Source organism: Apteryx mantelli, chromosome 13 (assembly GCF_036417845.1).
Source record: "Apteryx mantelli isolate bAptMan1 chromosome 13, bAptMan1.hap1, whole genome shotgun sequence".
NCBI classification, from domain to species: domain Eukaryota; kingdom Metazoa; phylum Chordata; class Aves; order Apterygiformes; family Apterygidae; genus Apteryx; species Apteryx mantelli.
The window spans coordinates 21,845,057-21,863,816 of record NC_089990.1 but is presented as its reverse complement, the minus strand read 5'-3'; the positions used below and the strand labels follow the sequence as shown (position 1 = coordinate 21,863,816).

Here is an 18,760-nt window from a genome sequence, read left to right as displayed (position 1 = left end):
GAAGGCCTTACTATGCTCCTGCAAAATTCAAACTTCCTTTTAAAAGTGTGTTTTATTAAAGATAATGGAAGTGGCATCAATTTAAAATTGTAAGCGTGAATATTCCATGGTGATTTTCATTTCATTATATACACTCTCTGCTGTAATTGCAAACCTAAAATTAAGTTGCTTAACTCTTGAAAATAAAGGCCAAATCCCCATTCAATCATTTGCTATTTAATGCACTAACACTGATAAATATGGTCAGTATTAATGCGGATGTCATGAGCACATCTTTGAGATTCCTATGGCAATTCAGTATTAATTAGAGTGGATCATCATTTAAAACTTTCTTTCAGTGGCTCCAGTGAGTTACATATCAATTATAACCTTATTTAGATTCAGCTACATATCCAGCTGTATTGAGGAAAAAGCATATATTTAATAGAAATGGATTTTAAGTTGTTAAAACTATATTAAAATTAGCTAATTAGACAGTACTGTTTATTGTTGCAAATTATATAGTCCACTGTGGCTAAGAACAGTGAGCTATCCTCTGTCTGCAGAACCAGACTTTCATCTGTTTTTAAAAGTTCTTATACAGAAAATTAGAAAACAGCCAGTGATTCCTTTACAGCAGCAGGAAAGATGCTAAAATGTACTTTCTTTCGGCCTAAGAGGCTGGCATACTTTCACAAAATTCAAAGCTGACAGCTTACGCCACGATCCTTAAACACCACAAAAGTAAAAGGTTACTTCCACACTCACCGAAGGATGGGCTGCTATGTATCCATGGGCGCTCTTATCTGCAACGGGCAAGGGAAAATGAACCAGACGCTTGTTATAACAGTGCCTGTCGTGGGGAATCCCACAGAACAAGCGAATCCAAATTGACATCATTTTTCTTTCACAACATCCCTTCAGTGGAAACAGTTATTTTACATAGAGAGCAAGATGACAGGATGATATACCAGGTTATTCTTTTTCTATAGTTTCTTGCATCAGTCGTTTGCCCAGTTTTGCCAGTAAAGAAAATGCAAGGAGAAATGGTTAAGAAAACACAAGTTGTTCTTTAACATCCAACACTTCTGTTCTGCCCAAGAGCTAAGGCAGCTTTTAATGTCTCCTCATAAATTGCCTGCACTGATCCTCCCCAGTTTGCTGAAAACATTTCTCCATAAAAGCTTCCCCAGAATTGCCCTCAGCTGTGACAGCCCTGCTCTGACATGGCACAGTGACAACGCCATTAAGATGTTACACCCTTGTCCTTCTTATGCTGGGCAGAAATGCATCCATCTCTCCAACTTTTGGTAGCGCGCATGTTGAGTTCAGCAACATACACTAACTGCTTTGAACTTTGTATTTCATCCCAAAGTTAACTGTTATTTTAGCAAACGTAAGTTTCAAATTAAACAGTCAAATCTTTTAATTAAAGAAAAAGATGCTTTCGCTCAAAAAAAGATCAATGTTAATAACCTCTGGAAACCAACTGCATAGTCTGTAGAGGGACCTCTGTGGAGCAGTCCCAGCCTACATTTTGGAAGTTGTGTTGGTTGAACCAGCAAACTGAGGAAATTACAGACTCTGCTGCCACAGACTGTCACGTCTAGGAACTGAACCACAGGTTAAGTGACAAACGCTGTCCACACCCTGCTAGATGTGGACACCCCTTTCTTAGCTGAAGTTGTTGACATGGGCTTTACAAAAGTAACTGTGCCTTAATAGTGTCTTCATTTTAAAACCAACTCAGTTATTATGGGTCAGCAAAAGAACACATCAGAACAAAAAAACAGATAAGCTGCATCTAGTCAAAAGCCTCTGCTTTCTTGCTAGATGTGAATTATCACCAGCCAAAAAAGAAAATACAGACTAAAGACATAGCATGCAAATTACAGTACAGACTTGCTTTCTCACTTTTGCAATGCTCCACTACAGTTTTGCAGACTGTTCACAACCAAGGGAAAAATGACAGCAACATCACATTCCCAGGCTCTTGAATGGTAATTCCCAGATCATGAGGAACTTCATGGAATGAATGTGCTACGGAGATTACTCCGGACATTGCCACCTTCCTTATCATCCGCTGTAGCCAGATCCCTTTTAGGACACCACAACAGCAGCCGTTTTGTATTTATTTGTGCATTTATACATAGCAACCTAATTTTCGCCACAGCTCATGTACAAAATTCCTTGAAAATTCTTCTCAATCAAAAAGTATCACAAAAATCCTCAGAGTCTGTAATCTATTGCTTTTAGGATCCAAGAGTTACTCATAAAATGGACAAAACGGATACATCTTGTATCTCAGTCTGAACACTGAAGCAACAAGGATGCAAGGAAGAAGCAAAAAAAAAAGTAAAAATTATTTTTGGCTACCAGTACCTATGGCTTCTGAATAAAAATGGCAGTGACTGTTCCATCTAGTATCTTATCTAGCTCTGAAAACAACTGACAAAGAAAGTCACACTTTCAACTACTTTTTGGGGACAAAAGGGGAAACGTAACTCATTTCAATAGTGTGCAATCTTTCTCTCCAAGTGGAATTTTTCTGAAGTTGCTTCTTGATCACTGAACTTTCTTGAGCTTCAGTTTGACTCATTTTGGGCCTGACACTCCTTTTTTCACAGTGAGATGTTGACTTACCTCCTGAAGTAAAGCTCATGTATTTCTGGTTGTTAACCGTTTCTTTGGAATCGTAAAATTTGAGGACATCTAGAACTGCTTGTGGGTTCTTCTTCTGCTCTAGTTTTGTTATGTTGGAGGTCTGTAGTAGCCTGGCCCACTGCTCTGGAATGCCCTGTAGATGTCAAGCGGAAAGAATACTAATTTAGATTATCCAGCAGTCACAGCAGTACAGTTCTTTACCAAGATCCCATGCTACCTGTAAGATTACTTTCAGAAATATTGATTGACACCTTACATTTAAAATTAGAAGCTTATACAGTAGATGCAATCATTCTCTTCTCTATCAAAACATAGAGCTAAAACCAGGATCCAACTTTAAAAAGAAAAGAAAGTTATGACTGTGACAGGAAAAAAAGTGCATGAAACTCATCTTTAAATCAACTCTGCTCTTCCATGGAATAATGACTTAAGGCTTAGCTTGTTTTCCTGGTGATTCAGTGCAGACATAACAAGACTACTCTATATTTGTGGACAACACAGTGTATTTTAGGAGCTTTACACTGGATTTTTAATGCTCAATAATGCAAATAGACATTGCTGAAATGATCACTGCTGTCTGATCAAAAGGTAAATCCCACCCCGATACACTAATTTTCAGTGTATCAGGGGAGCACTGAGGGGTTAAGAATCTGCATTTAAATTCTCAAAACTGTGGCACTCAGTTGTAACACAGCTGCTGCTAAGGATGCCTCTTTTTAGAGCTCCTGCAGCTCTCTAGATTCTCTGCTCCAAATATATAGAAACCAGGGAGTCAGAAAACAGGCTGACAGTGCCACGGCCCTGCATGAACTCTCAAACATTTTAAGAGCAAGGGTGGCATTTGAAAATTGATCCAATTGCTGAAAGCCGCAACTCTGTGTTGAAATTATATTGATGAGAAATTGCTTTAAATATCCAGTATAATTTCCTAAATTTGAGAGCCTGTAATTTTTCCCCATTTACTGCACAGCCAACATCTACCAGCGAATCATAGGGCGTAAGGAATAAAAAAAACTACACCTGAAGTGCATTTATGCTTACCCTTGGTGCCACCCCAGTCTAGATAAACATTTTAATATGGCTTCTTCCTAAGAAGTTCTCTGCAAAACAATGTGTGACATGGGCCTCCAGAGTTTCAGATTAATGGAAAAAAGTGGGATAAGCCAAGCAACAAATCTACTGCACACACATCAACCTGCTGCTGCAGTGCTATGACATCTCAAAGAAGCACTTTGATGCAAGCTTCTTTTGGGCCTGTGACGCACCTCTGGGAGCTTCCCTGTGCACATCTGTGAGCCATAGAGATCTGGCTGTAATGGACGTAAATAAAGAAAGAAAAGAAAGTTAAAACAGAATGTGGGACAACTTAGAAGGTGGTAGGAGGTGAAACCAATGGGCCAAAATGGGGAAAATCCCATCTAAAATGGGAGTTATGAGGTAGGTACACCAAACAGATTAGGTGGTGGACAGGCTACAGGGAGGCAGGTTTAGGAAAACAGAAAAATCACAACTGTTCCAAAGTTTGGAAGCATCAGCCCCCCTCCTTTCTTTTTAAACCAGTTTTTCTCTCCCTCATAAAAATACATTACTGAGGATTAACGGCAAGTGACTGGAAAAATTACTCGTGATTCCTCTTTTTAATTAAAAAAAAAAAGAAAAAAAAAAGGAAAGATCTGGGCTTCAGCTATTTGTTTGTCTAGTTTTTAAAGCCAGGTTAGCAGTTTTGAATGGCTCTACACAAATTTTTCCAATGGTTCTCCAGTCCCAAGATCACAACTGGCCAGTGCATGAGTCAACAAAGTGCAATGGAGAAAGTAGCTGCCAAGCTCAGATTTCACACCGGGAGGTTGTGCGTTGTTATAATCCAAATAACCTGTATGTGCCAGACTGAAAACCAGGACAACTCTAAAGAGATGCTTGTTTAGATTAATAATGTGCAACTTCTCTGGATCTATATGCACAACTTTCTCCCACTTGCTAATATCAGAATGCGTAAACTTTAAAAGTTTGATGGGTGACCAGGTTTTATTCTAGATTGGGGATCAGGAAACTGTTTTAAAAAGGCATGCTTTACAAAATCCACTCCAACATCCTGCAAACCACACTTCTTCCTTCATTCAGAAAGTGCAACTGTTTCTTCAAAATAAATCAGTATAAAGCTCTAGAAGCATGCTCCCACCCAGTAGTTTCCAACCAATTTTATTTTGCACTTTAAGCCCTACTTCTTAGCAAGTGTGGTTGCTCCAAGCACAGTGAAATGGAGACATAACATACGTTCATGAGTAACAACACAGTTTGGCGCTCAAGCCTGAAAGCCAAATATCAGGAGCCCATGCAGGTATTCCCAACTTTTGATTTGAGATGCAACTAATAGCAATCAGGTAATACAGCCAAGGGGATGATTGTTAGGCGTTAGAAAACTGTTCAATGCATTGCACATAATCAGTAAAGCAGACACTACTGGCATGACAACTGTAATTATCTGAAATTAAAAATAGATATTTGCACATTTATTGCACATTCCCATGGCACTTCCAAACTTTTGAAGGAGACAGACAGTGTGATCACTAGACAGCGGGAATATTTTTATGTGATATGGCTAGCGGCAGTCCCTTCAGCAAAAGGTACTTACCACACAACTACCTGGCTGACATACGAGTTGTATCCAGGTTGGGACAAATCAGACGTGCCAAATGTAATGCAGTGCTTGCACCTGGGGATTATTTAGGGGCTGATGGCTAGTCCTTAAAAGTGCAAAAATTCCATTGATCTGGCTGCCATTTGCTCCACTAAGGCCTGCAAGTCAAGCCCTGTCCTACCGACCCGCACGGGGGGCCACCCATCTCTGTGGTTGTTTTAAATTGGTTGGAGCCTTCTCATTCTGCAGCGCTGCACTTTCACACTTCAGGAACAAGTACTGCTGTAGCACTGATTACCCAACACAGCGTACCTGTACAACAGCAGCCAGCTAACGTCTGCTGTTTTGAAAGGGAAAAACGTATTAAAAAGAAATTGCTGCTACAGGAGTAAAGCTATATATATTCAGCCAAGAACAAGCCTTTCACTCTGGAAAAGGCCGGGCCCTGTGCATGTGGCATCTGACAAAAAAATCAAAAAAGTCTGACGCTGGAAACTGTTTTGATATGGTGGATGATAACAGTAATATTTAAACTGATTCAAACAGCAATCTCGGAAGAACTGCAGAAAATGAACTGAAACGTATTAACCTCTGCTTCCCTCCTTTCTCTTCCACCTAGCCGGGACACAAAATTAACTGGGACCATCACCACCAACCCATGTACAAAAGAGCATAACTGTGAGCCAACTCATTTGCGTAGAGCTGGAAGAAAAGGGTCTGAAGCAAAGGGCAGAAATCAAGGCAGAAGGTTGAAAGGCAGAAAGAAAACAGAAAAGGATGAACAGTAAATGAACATGCAGTGGGGAGAACAGTGAAACGAGGAAGGATGGAAAGAAGGAAGGGATGCAAATACAAAAAGAAAAAAAACAAAACAGAAAGTAACAGAATATAAGGTGATACCAAGATAAAGAGAACAGCACTGAAAATTAAACTGGACAATGAAGCGGCTACACAGAGAGACTGACAGGAGAAAGAAGAAAAACTAGGATAGTACAGAAAAAATTTAGAAAGCTCTGAAATAGCAGATTTATGGTAAGTTTCTGAACAAAGATGAGCACATCTGGACATTTTAAATTACCATTTAATCAAGCCTTGGGGTTTGGCACTGAATAATTTTTAAAAGCAGATTTTGTAAGTATCATTTAAAAAGCTAATAAACTAATCTACATATTCTAAGTATAATTCTATTTCCTAATTACTAAGGATGTTTCAATTTCAGGTCTCCTTTGCAGACGTGCTACCATCAAACAAGTGTCTTTTGCTTTTATTATTATAACTACTACTGCTACTCCTACTCTAGTTTTTACAGCTTTCTGAAAGTTTTTGAGAGGAAAAAAAGCAGCAATCGAAGTAAAAATGAAGAAAAAATCACATTTGGGGCTCAAATTCTGGAAACTACCCATCCTTTGTCCAGGCAGATGATTTGTCCCATCCTGGCTGTTTGGTTTATGCAGCCAGTCAACACCAGCACACTCTACAGTTTGACGTACGGTGGTAACAGTCTGACCACTTAGCTCACAGGGTACTGACAGTTCAGAGAGTTACCCACGTTCCCTCTCACTTCCACAGTTCAACCAAATGCAAGCTGCCTGTCACCTGAGCTTTACTGATTAATAGTTTCAACACCGAACTAGCAGCCTGATGGAAAATGCTTTGAAGTCCCCTGCAGACTTCAAGGAGCTTCTATCAGACTCATTTTCCCCAACATTTCATACATTTTGTGATTGACTGCTACTTTACTATTGCATACGGGCTAGAAATGCGTCAAATCACCTAGTTTATGGAGAGATTTTGAAAGCTATTGAACTAAAATGAATGGACTTTCCCAATGCTGCAGCTTTCTGAGCATCTCCAAGAGCTGTCTGCAGAGCAGCCGCACTTTGCACTTTGGGGCTGATTGTCTAGAGCAAACCATACACTGTGCACATGTGCAAGGGTTTTTATGCTTTTCCAAAGACAGCGAATAACCAAAACCTGTAGCAGCCTATAGGACTGATAAAAGCATACACCTGTGTTCTTCCTAGTTTTCATTTTCCACAGACACTCTCCTGACAATCCTTGGAGGAAAAAAAAAAAAAAAAAAAAGGCAGCCTGAATCAGAAGTAAAACACTCCAAATTCTAAGCCCAACAAATAAAAGTCTCCTTCTTCGCAGCCTGGCTGCTGTCATCTGAAGTTTCTGGCAACAGAAGGCTTTCTTACCATCATGAAATAGAAGTTTTAGCAAGCGTGCAATACAGAGGTTACTTACTGTGAATTCTCCAGTGACGGCATCAAACCCCACATGAATCGTATGTTCAAAGTCTGAAGGAAGAGAGATCTCAGGACGTTCTTTCTCTTTCTTCTTATTGGCTAGAGGCAAAATGTTAACATGCACTTATTTTCTGCACAGCTTTTCATTCGAAAGTTTTCACAATTGTGTGTGGTCAAAACAGTACTTTAAAACTAAAAAGCAAATCAAAGTGAATCTTACTTCACAAATAGACCCAAGTTACTACAAGATGAGCCTATCATCCCTGTTTTGAGAAGGTCTGGAAGGTGACATTTGATTTTGATTTTCTTCCAGTGTCACAGCTGCCAAAACCAGGGATCTACGTTCATGAAGTAGCCTTCTTAGGCCATCTCTAACCAGTATTATTTCTATTATTAATTCCTTTTTTCATCAAGTTTTCACATCCAGCTACTAATTCCTGTTTGACTTTGCATCCAGCACATGCAAGTGTGTGCCTGTTCGCATGGCCCTCTTTTCTCCAGATATGTTTTGAACCTGCTGTCAGACTCAGCCACATCAGACAGAGGGGAGCGGTTTTACAGATAACCAGGCTCCTACAAGCCCTATGAAAAGAGGCAGCTGGGGAGAAGACAAAGATCCTATTTCTGTCTCCTCACTGGGCAAAAGGCTGAACCAGCAGCTCTGTCTTTATTAGGGACCAGAGAATCTGCACAGCAACAAAATCCCATAAATGCGATTGGAAAAGCTTCATTTAAGCCCACAATTAACTAAGAGATCTAAATCCTTAAAAACAGGCTTTATTAGTCTCAAGGAATTCCTTGTTTTTAAATCACTCAGTCTGTATTGACAGAGTTTGGAATATCTTATTGAAGGAGAAAGACTTGAAAGCCAGTCAAGCTGCACAGTTTCTCCTCTAACAGCTTTTGAAACATCTCTTGTGGTCACGCATCTCCCATGCTTTTCACCATCGACCAATCTCACTGCAGTCCAGTTTTATTGACGTGACAAAGAATGAATGGAAGCAAGGCTGATAGCTGCTGCCTTCACCCTGATGCACCAAGAATCCATGTTCAGTGAGATTTTTCTGAAACACGGTGACAATATGTCAGCTCTGGACTACTTCCAAACACACAGATAAATGTAGCATATAACACACACACACACACACGCCACGTTCAAATATCCATCCTATCAGCAGGTACCTCAAGTATTCAGCTTCCCTGGAGAACCAGCATGCTCCAGGAACAACCATCATGTGGTTGAAAAACACTGTGCAAAGCTATTTGTAGGATCTTCTTTCACGAAAGTGGCATATCTGTAACTGCTGAGAGGGGGATCTGCCATCCTACCAAATGCACTTGTCATTTCAGTGGAAAAACTACATGCTAATAAAAGGAACAGAACAAATATTACAAGTGCCCATTTGCAGTATGTGAAAGTTGTTACTACAAATTCAGGAAACAGGCACGCATAAAATGCTCATGAGGAATGCACAAAATCATATCACTGCCAGTCTTTGAACCGAGCACTCTGCACCTCAGGATCTCACCTCTCCCCTGCTCCCCTTCCTACCAGTTTAATGTGAATTTGATTTACATATCCTCATCACGGTCCTGAGCAGGCTGGCTCTGTAGATCTGAGGTGACACAGCTTCACGCTAATAGTTGCGAGAGCTCCAGAGATACACGAGAGGTTTGTACTGTGCCTACCACAGTAGGGCCCCACATCAGGATCTCTAGGTGTAGTGTATTGCCATTTATCAATAATAATAGGAAAATGAATACATGTTATAGTTACACATCAGCAGGAGAGCAAGGAGCAATAGCTCGGTTTCTGCCTTTGCCTTCTGCATTCCCTAGCTGCAGCATTAACAACTGCCATGCACATTAAAAGCGACTGGATGGAGACAATTTTTTGTGTGTCTTATTTCACATGCAAGCTTCCCTGTTCTATCAATACCAAGCAGGGTGGAGCACAGTGAAATCCATTTTCTGGCAGGAGCATAGTGAAATCCATTTTCTGGCACATCAGCTTTCTTACATACAGCACTATGCTCACGGACTTAATTAATAATTAACATTTTCATTAGGTGTCTTAGTGTTATGTTTGCCAACTTCATGAGTTTACCTAGGGGTCTCATGCAAAGGCAGAGCTTACTGTATGTACCGCACCCCTCACAGCCTGGGTCTTTCTTCACAGACGGCAGCTCCATGAGGCAAGTCATCGTAAGTAGTGCTTTATATTGTATTAGAGGAAAGTCGCTCCGCGCATTTTTCTTCTTCTACCTTGCAGCCTCCCTTAGTTGCAAGATGCTCTGCCCTTCATAATTAAAGTCCAGAGTATTTTGGACATTTCTAATCCTCTCTCTGCATTGTTGCATTTATCCTCATTACATAATTAACTGTCACCTTTTGTCCGTACTCCAACCCCCTACACAATGTTAACTGATGAATTATTTTCATTGGGCATTTGATTGAGACAGTAGCAATATGACAAATATGAATGCAAAGGCTTTTTCCTCTAAGGTGCTGGTGTTGCTTTAATTTTCAGGATAGATGCTGCCAGTAACAAGATGCCATTTTCTTTCAGCAGATATAACTTTTTATTGTAGATAACAAAACTGGCTTCTCCTACCTTGTCATTTGTGAGTGAATGCAGTGAAAATTAGATTTAAAGGGTCATCAAATGCAGTTTAAAGCAACAGTTAAATCTATAAGCGAAATAAGGTGTTACATAAAATGTTCCATCAAAAATGGCACTTGTCCTTTCCAGGCCATTCCTGCTGGAGGACAAGCGTTCTAGCTCATTCCTCAGGATTTGGCTCTTCTGTTTCATGGATCTCTGCCACCAGCCTGCGTATGTAACACCTACAGTTCAAAACACACTGATAAAACGTAAATCAAATATGAAATTAAACACCTCTTTGTAACACCCCTCCGTCTGAACACTTTGACACTTCTGTCTATGCCCTGCAACCCAAATTACTTCTGTTTTACATAAACTGGCAAAGCAATGTGAAGGTTTGACTCTGAAGCAATGAATGACTGGATCTAATGGTTTTATACAGGACATTTCTATTTGATTTTTTTATAAAAGGCTCCTTACAACCAGGCACTACACTCCCTGCCACACAAGTTAGCCATGGGGCCCACCCACAACCACCTCAGCAACAACTATTACAGATTGAAAGAGAACAAGGAAAGTGCGTTCTCTCTTCTCGACTGCATCATCATCATCATTATTCTGATTATGCTAGAAGAGCAGTTGTTCGGCAGAAAAGTGTGACTCAGCCAAGCGGCAACTTTTTTACTCCCCCCCCCCCCCAAGAAGAAGGAATGGTTTGATCTCCTGCTTGTGTCCTCCTGCTTGCTCTCCTCCTCTCAACTCATCCCACTTGTTCCTCTGTCCCCTCACATCCCCTGCTAGCACTCATCCACTTCTCCTCCTGTCCTTCCTGCTCTGTCCCTCCTGCTCTGCCCCAGCATCCAGTTCTTTTCTTTCTCCTCCATATTCCTTAACCCCTCAGGATTTTCTCCACCCCTCTTTTCTTGGTTTTATGTACACGAGGCAATCAGATGACTAATGGTCAAACCCTGCTCCTATCTACAGCTAAATCTAAAGCAATTTCATTGGGTGTGATATTATTAACCCAATAACCTTAATATGGATGTAGTTCTTCAGCTGAAAAGAGCGTCTGACCCGTAGGGGCCTGCTCCCCCTCACTTCTTTAAGTTGAATGTTCTACAGCACCTCTGAGGAGTCACCAGTTCACACACAATATTAATTTATTTTACAGCACAGTAATTACAGGCGGTTCAATGAAAGAAGAACAAAGCTGTATCCAAACAACTGGAAGAATTCAAGCCGTTTCTTCCTGCTCTCAATTCTCGTGAGGTAACAGTGCTCTCCTTAAAAGAAATGCTAATGCCACGAGCTCCACTGTGGCTAGCATTACCATCATCACCTCAGATGAAGGATGGCCAATTTTGCAGCTACAGCATGGACTATGGGAGAACCGGTTCAATCCCTTGTTCTGCAGAGATTTCCCGTGAGACACTGAACAAGCATTTCAGGACCTCTGTCTTGGCTCCTGTACCAAGGAATAGGAGGAGACCAGGTACTATGGGAAAGAGGACACCAACACTTGAAGTGGCTTGTTTGGACTATAGAGGCACAGAGGGACCCTACGCAGTCATGAGTAGCCTACCAAAGTAGGGTCTTAAACACAGAAGTACTCCAACCCTAACTGAAAACCAAGAAACTGCGCTCGGATAGGGGAGTGCTGCAAAACAGTCCTGGTCCCTGAGAGCAGCTGTCCCAGCATACATCCTGCTTTTGAGAGAGCACATCCATCCTTGCGCACCTTGCAGCTGGTGAATAAATGAAAGAATCATGTTGCTGCAGTTTTGGGCAGAAACACCCTGTCATGGTGTTTTCTTCACAATCTGTTTACTGGCTCCAGCACTGGACTACTAAAATAAATCTATGACGCTGCAAAGCATTGCACTAGATGAGAGCAGCCATATTAATCATCTTTTGTTTTTATAAGCAGGACTCTCAAAAACGTGTCACTGAGTCTGTGAAGCATGCACAAGCCAGCTGATACCCTGACCTACATGCCAGCCATGAGATGAATCCACCTCAAGGGGCTCAGCCAGCCAAGTTAAATTTCCTCCATTTATTATTTCACCCACCAAAATTAAGCTATAAATCTTAGCTTACTTTCCCTCACAGTCACATTTAAAATCATGATACTTCTATGTTTCCTAAGATTGCTCTGACTGATAGTTAAATTACATCTATCTTTAATGTCACTGATCATTTCCAGGAGGGGTTGTTTCTGGATCTCCCTGTTTCTGCACGCGCGTTTCATACAGCACCTCCTGCTTCAGAAACGTTCCCTAGAGAGACAGATAATACAATTTTGCTGTCAGTCAGAGGAAGAAGTGACCCAGTCATTCTAGGAATTAAACGAGCTGGGAGAGATTTTAATTTTGGCCTTTAAAAAGAACCAATTGAAAATTAATTTTGTTCCCAGAAGGGAACATTCGGGGAAGCACTCCACAGAGTCAACCAGCGAGATCTGCCTGAGGGATGGGCCCATCCAGTCACAGCCTTTCCATGAGAGAAGCTATCGTGACTGCTGCCGGCTGAGAAGAGGACTGGGACTGAAACTGTGCCTTCTGCTGCTGGTGAGGAGTTCTGAGTGCCAAATGCCCTCTAACATCACCACATGCCCTACAAAAGAGATTCCTCACCCAGCCGGCCGAGCAGCACAGGGTGGGCCACAGCTCGGAGGGATGGGCCACGTTCCCGACCCCTCCTTGGAGGGGCACTGATGCACACAGAAGGCAGCAGCAGGATAGATACTGTCTTCAGTACAAGAGAGGATGGGGATCAGGATTTTCCCTGTGTGCTACAGTTTCATTTCCCTTCTTCCTGCTGATCTCTCCTTCTTTGTTTCCTACATCCTAGTGTCTCCTGCTCCTCCTCCCCCTCTCCCAGCCCTGCTTCTCTAGCTTCTCCCTACAAGATCACTTTAATGTTTAAAACATTTTAATCCTGTGTTCTTCCCACTTCATTGCTGCCTCTTCACAAGACCAAGACCACTGTCCTTTCCTCAGAGACAAGAGGCTGGGTGGAAAAGCCCTTGGACCACAGTAGCAGGGACGTGAGCTCCAGGGGGGAAAAAGCATCAGGCAGTACAGGCAAAACCCTTCCCAGTGCTGTACCTGCCCTCACCAGGACACCCTCAGAGCCCGTCACATGCTCCTCTTACCATCCCTCAGCCCAGTCATCACTTGATTCACATCTTTCCTGAGACCCAGCAATTACCCCCGAGTGCCTGTGTGCCCTCCACAACAGGCAGTGTTTCCTTATCTGCTCCCCAGTCAACCCAGTGTTACCCCAAGCATCTCTGCTCTTTTCTAACATGCGTCATGAGGCTTAATAAGGTTTTCCAAATAACAGCTCCTCCAGAGAAGGAAGAATTGTTATGATTATTTTGCAAGACTCCAAGGAAAGTCATTTCTCTTTACCTTTCAGTAATTCAGTGCTAAACATGTCAGGGAACTCTGGCACAAGTACAAGGATACTTGTTTTCTTCCAGTCCTGACAGAAAAATTCCTCTGACACAGTCATCTCACACAAATATACCCTATTTCCTGCTCTGCCGTAATGCAAGATTCACCTCTGCCTTCATTTGCAGATGTGATTACAGTTCCAATAAGACAACACAGCTTCTGGTGCTAACTGCCACAGAATCACAGAATTGTTGAGGTTGGCAGGAACATTTGGAGATCATCTAGTCAACCCCCTGCTGAAAGCAGGATCAGCTAGAGCAGGTTGCAAAGCACCGTGTCCAGTCAGATTTTGAGTATCTCCAAGGGTGGAGGCTCCACAACCTCTCTGAGCAGCCTATTCCAGCACTTTATCACCCTTGAAGTAAAAAAGGATTTTCTTATGCTTAAACAGAATTTGTTTTTCAGTTTGTGCCCATCACCTTTGTCCACAAGAAGAATCTGGCTCTGTCTTCTTTACACCCTCCCATGAGATATCTTTACACGTTAGAAAGATTCCCAGTGAGCCTTCTCTTCTCCAGGCTAAACAATTCCAATTCTCTCAGTCTCTCCTTGCATGACAGATGTTCCAATCCCTTAATCATCTTAGTGGCCCTTTGCCAGACTTGTTCCAGTAGCTCCATGTCTCTCTTGTACTGGGGAGCCCAGAAGTAGACACAACACTCCAGATGTGTCTCACCAGGGCTGAGCAGAGGGGAAGGATCATCTCCCTTGACCTGGTGGCAGTGCTCTGCTTAACGCAGCCCAGGATGCTGCTGGCCTCCTTTGCACATTGCTGGCTCGAGGTCAACTTGTTGTCCAGCAGGATCCCCGTGTCTTTTTCTGAAAAGCTGCTTTCCAGCCAGTTGGCCCCCAGCCCGTCCTCGCGCATGGGGTTATTCCTCCCCAGCTGCAAGACTTCGCATTTCCCTTTGTTGAACTTCATGACGTTCCTGTTAGTCCGTTTCTCCAGCCTGTCAAGGTCCCTGTTAATGGTGGCATAACCATCTGATTCATCAGCCACTCCTCCCAGGTTTTTTTTTTTGGTATCATTTGCAAACCTGCTGAGGGTACACTCCATCCCATCATCTAGGTCATTAATGAAGACACTGAACAGTACTGAACCCGGTATCAATGCCTGAGGTGCTCCATTAGTGAGTGACTGGCCTCCAGCTGGACATCATGCTACTGATCACAACCCTTTGAGCCCGGCAGTTCAGCCAGTTTTCAATCCACCTTGCTGTCTACTTATCTAGCCTGTACTTCAACAGTTGGTCTATGAGGATGTTATGGGAAACAGTGGCAAACACCTTACTAAAGTCGAGATAAACAACATCCACTGCTCTCCCCTTATCCACCAAGTTAGTCATCTCATTGTAGAAGGCTATCAGGTTGGTTAAGCACGATTTCCCTTTCACAAATCCATGCTGACTATTCCCAATCACCTTCTTGTCCTTCATGCGTTTGGATATGGTTTCCAGGAAGATTTACTCCATCAGCTTCCCAGGGATTGAGGTGAGGCTGACCAGCCTGTAGTTCCCTGGATTCTCTTTCTTGCCCTTCTTGAAGATAAGAGTGATATTTGCTCTCTTCCAGTTCTCAGCAACCTCCCCTGACCACTATGACTTTTCAAAGACAATTAAGAGTGGCCTCACAATGACAATGGCCAGCCCCCTCAGCACTCATGCATGCATCCCATTAGGTCCCATGGCATTAAAAAAGAAAGACGACTACAGTTCCCTTAATTCTGCAAATGTCCCAATTAAGACACACTCCTTTCTGCAAATGCATTTCAAAGAATGCAACTGAAATGCCGTTTCCTGCATGTTTAAAAATCCAAGACTCTTTTGCTGTAACCACACTCAACAGGTTTTAAAACAAGCCATTCTGTGTCCACCACCACTGTAAAAGCAACAAGCAAGAAGAGCCTTGCTCCCAATCTGGGGATGCAAATGCATTAAAAAAAGGCCAGGCATGTTGCTTTCTCAGTTCTGCAACTGCAATTCCAAAAGTATGCAATCGCATCTCTCTGGTTTCACTGCAAATGCAAAGCAAAATCCAAAGAAAAGGATTCCCCTTCTTAACTATAAAGGTATTCTAAAAATGCAAGTCACACAAAGCGCGTGCATGTCTTACTGCCTTCTCAAATATTCTCAAATACAAGAAAGTAACTGGCTAAACACCTCCTCTTCTTTTAAAATATGACAGTAGAGTAATTGGAACAGAAGGCTTTGGAAGGACTTTAATTACCATGTTCAGCAACTGAAATAGAAAGAAAACATAGGCAGAAAGTAAACACAGCAACCAACAACCGACAGAAAACACGACAAGGATATAGCCCATTTGCACTGCTGATACGTTACTTTTATCCCCTCCTCCTGGGAAGATGGAGCGAAGCCTGGCTTTCTTGTTCTTCTCCTCAGGGGCCATGGGGAGCGGCTTTGAACTGTGGTTTAGTGCTGAAGAATCGCGATTGTTGCTGTTCATTCTCAACGGCGGGGCTGGAGGTTTCTCTTCAATATCCAGACTATCGGACATCTTCAGCAGCCCTCACAGCCTCCTGCAAAAAGCAGAACAGAAAGCACGCCTGTCAACTGAAGCCACCAAGGCTGGTGTCCTGGCAGGGAGAGGAAAGAGAGGGCAAGAAAAGCCTCCTGGTGGAATAAGGAGGCCTGTCTATTAGGAGTTTGCTTTGAATAAGGTACTGCTGGGTGCTATAAATAATTCCTAAAAATCACTGAATCACTATTAAAATAAAGGGCTTTTATCCCCACTGAAGGCTTTTTAAAATTATATTTGCAACTTATTTTTTCCTGTAGCTGTTTATAAACCAGATCTTTCTCTAAAACCAACACCAGACTTCCAAAGCAAAACTTAAACGATTTACTAAAACCACCTGGTACCCTAACGTACCATTTTTATGATGTAAGAAACACTCCAGGTTGGGATATAGCAAGGATTAGGATCTCTGTCCTTTCCCGGCTTTGTACTTGCAGAGGGTTTACCCTGGGATTGTGGGGCTTCAAAAGGAACCAGCTTCCCAGAGGAAATTTATTCAGAAGTACCAATTAAAAATTTTTTTGCACATAAAAAATGAGCAACATGTTTGCTTCAAAATCAGTCAAAACCAAATCAGGAAAACAATCATATCCTGAAAGCATTTCTAAGTCTTTGTCTTTCTGCCGTGTTACCACACAGGTTTGTTACCACCGTGTTGTTTGTGGCACAGCTCTGAATAACAGGTTGGCACTGAAAAGTCCTGAGTATGGTACATTACCAAGGGATGGACGTGAATAGTCTTTTGTTGGCCTTCCTATAGCAGTAGTGAGAATTACGAGTTGTTCTCATAATATTCTTCCAGTGATGAGAACAGCAGTATCGATCTAAGGAAAAAAAAAATACCTAGAATTGTTATACAACTTGCCTGAGTAAGTGGGGTAAGCCTTTTGAAACTCCCAACCTCTCTAGTGTATCTTAAATATTAAAATTCAAGTCTGGATTATCCAGCTGGTATAACAAACAAGCAATGCTTGGGAAAATGAACTCCGACTGATTTAAGACCTGAAAATAGAGTATGATTTCAAACAGATCAGATGTGATGTGGGCTATATTACATATTTTTAAAGGTTACAATTCTACAAGCACCTTTCCTTCCCACCCCTCTGCAATGAATGCAGCTCCATTTATGGAAGGCATATGCAGACCACTATGCGCGTGTTACGGATCCCTCCTTGTGCTGATTCACAGATAACACAAGTTATTACAGCCATCAGCTATTCTCTTAAATTTACAATGAAGCAACTTGTTTTTTAGCTGTGAAAGTCGTGATTTCCTTCAGAAGTATGAGCCAAAACTGGTGACTGTCACTTATACAATAAGGCCCTGAAGCTCAGCTAATAAGAGCACTGCTGCACTCACTTAGGTTAGGTAAAGCTGCCATGCGTATGTTTGCTGGCTGAGGTTAAAGCTTCCAACGATTGCATTTACTTTGATATAGCTGAAATTTTGCCAGGATTTCCAGCTGATATGTTATTCGGGGATAATCAAATCCACATTGTCTTACTTGAGAATACCTTCCATGTAGAATCTGTGATTCTGTAGAAACTAAGTGACCCATTGAAAAATTCAGAATGTTCGCTCTAGACTAAATTTTTCATGAAGACATGGGCATTTTAGCCTTTGTCATTGTTTTAAAATTACCACACAGAAAACGACTGTTTCCTCTTTTTATTACTGTATTTACGTTTTTAAATTAATCTGAGGTCCCCAAATGACAGGTTTGAGATTCAAAGCATCTGCCTCGTGATAAGAACACTATTTGAAATACACCATCACAGCTCTATCTCGCACTGGCGCCCAGGTCTGCCAAGCTGGGCTCCTCTCGATCCCCAGACCTGGCCCCAAGGAGCAGCCCCAGCCTGGCCCACCTTCCCAGCACAACGAGGTGGGAGCCCTTCCAGCAGCACCAGAAAGGGCTTTTTGGTCACTGGGACCACCACCAGCCCTCAGCCACGCTCGGAGGGCTCCCAAACACCCGAGAGGAACACAGATTCCCCGCGCAAACCCTAACGGCACGGCACACCCAGGAGCTCTGCGGGGACCCGCTCCAGGGTCATGCAGAAATGAAAACCCTGGCAATGGCCGGCCCCAGCCCTCTCCCGACTACCTGCAGCATGAAGCTGGGCTCCTGGAGCTCCTGATGCACAGACCCAAACCTAAAGAAGTTACCGGCCCTGCAGCTGCTCACCTCCACCAGGGGAACAGGGGCACAAGCACTCCTCCCCGGCTTCAGCTGGCTTGTGTTAAATGACTGATGGGAGCTCACCAGCAGCTCCTGCCACAGCATATTAGAAAGAGTTGACGCGATTGCTGCACTGGCAGGTCAAGAGAGTGTCCCCCAGCCAAAGAGGGTGTCTACTCACGGTCTGCAGCCCTACGCGAACCACCAGACGCTCCTGCGCTGCAGGGCTGCTCCCCTGCACCCGGCCGCAGCTGGAAGCAGCCTGCAGGCAGCTCCGGCCGGGCGCCGCAGAGCTCTGCCTCCAGGCCCGGCGGCGTGCAAAAGCTCACGCTCTCTTCGCTCGCCCCGCCGGGTACCGGGGCAGCTGGCGGGCAGAAAGCTGCTTTTGTTCATTTGGAAGGCGGCATTTGGGCAGGCGCCTGCCCGGTGCCGCCAGAGGGCCCTGCC

The 18,760-nt window shown here is 42.9% G+C and overlaps 1 protein-coding gene across 3 annotated transcripts in view; it reads right to left on the bottom strand.

Annotated features, from left to right (window-relative positions):
* Positions 1-18,760, bottom strand: part of PAK3 (p21 (RAC1) activated kinase 3) — a 150,074-nt gene that overhangs the window by 28,774 nt on the left and 102,540 nt on the right. For 2 of the 3 annotated variants that reach the window (XM_067304318.1, XM_067304316.1), the window contains exons 2-5: positions 15,936-16,132; positions 7,532-7,632; positions 2,623-2,776; positions 748-785 (exon numbers count right to left, since the gene is read on the bottom strand). In XM_067304318.1, coding sequence (XP_067160419.1) covers positions 748-785; positions 2,623-2,776; positions 7,532-7,632; positions 15,936-16,110 — 468 coding nt within the window. In that variant the 5' untranslated portion in view covers positions 16,111-16,132. Of the gene's footprint in view, positions 1-747; positions 786-2,622; positions 2,777-7,531; positions 7,633-15,935; positions 16,133-18,319; positions 18,349-18,760 lie in introns of those variants that run through there. The other variant, XM_013955107.2, reaches the window with a different exon arrangement.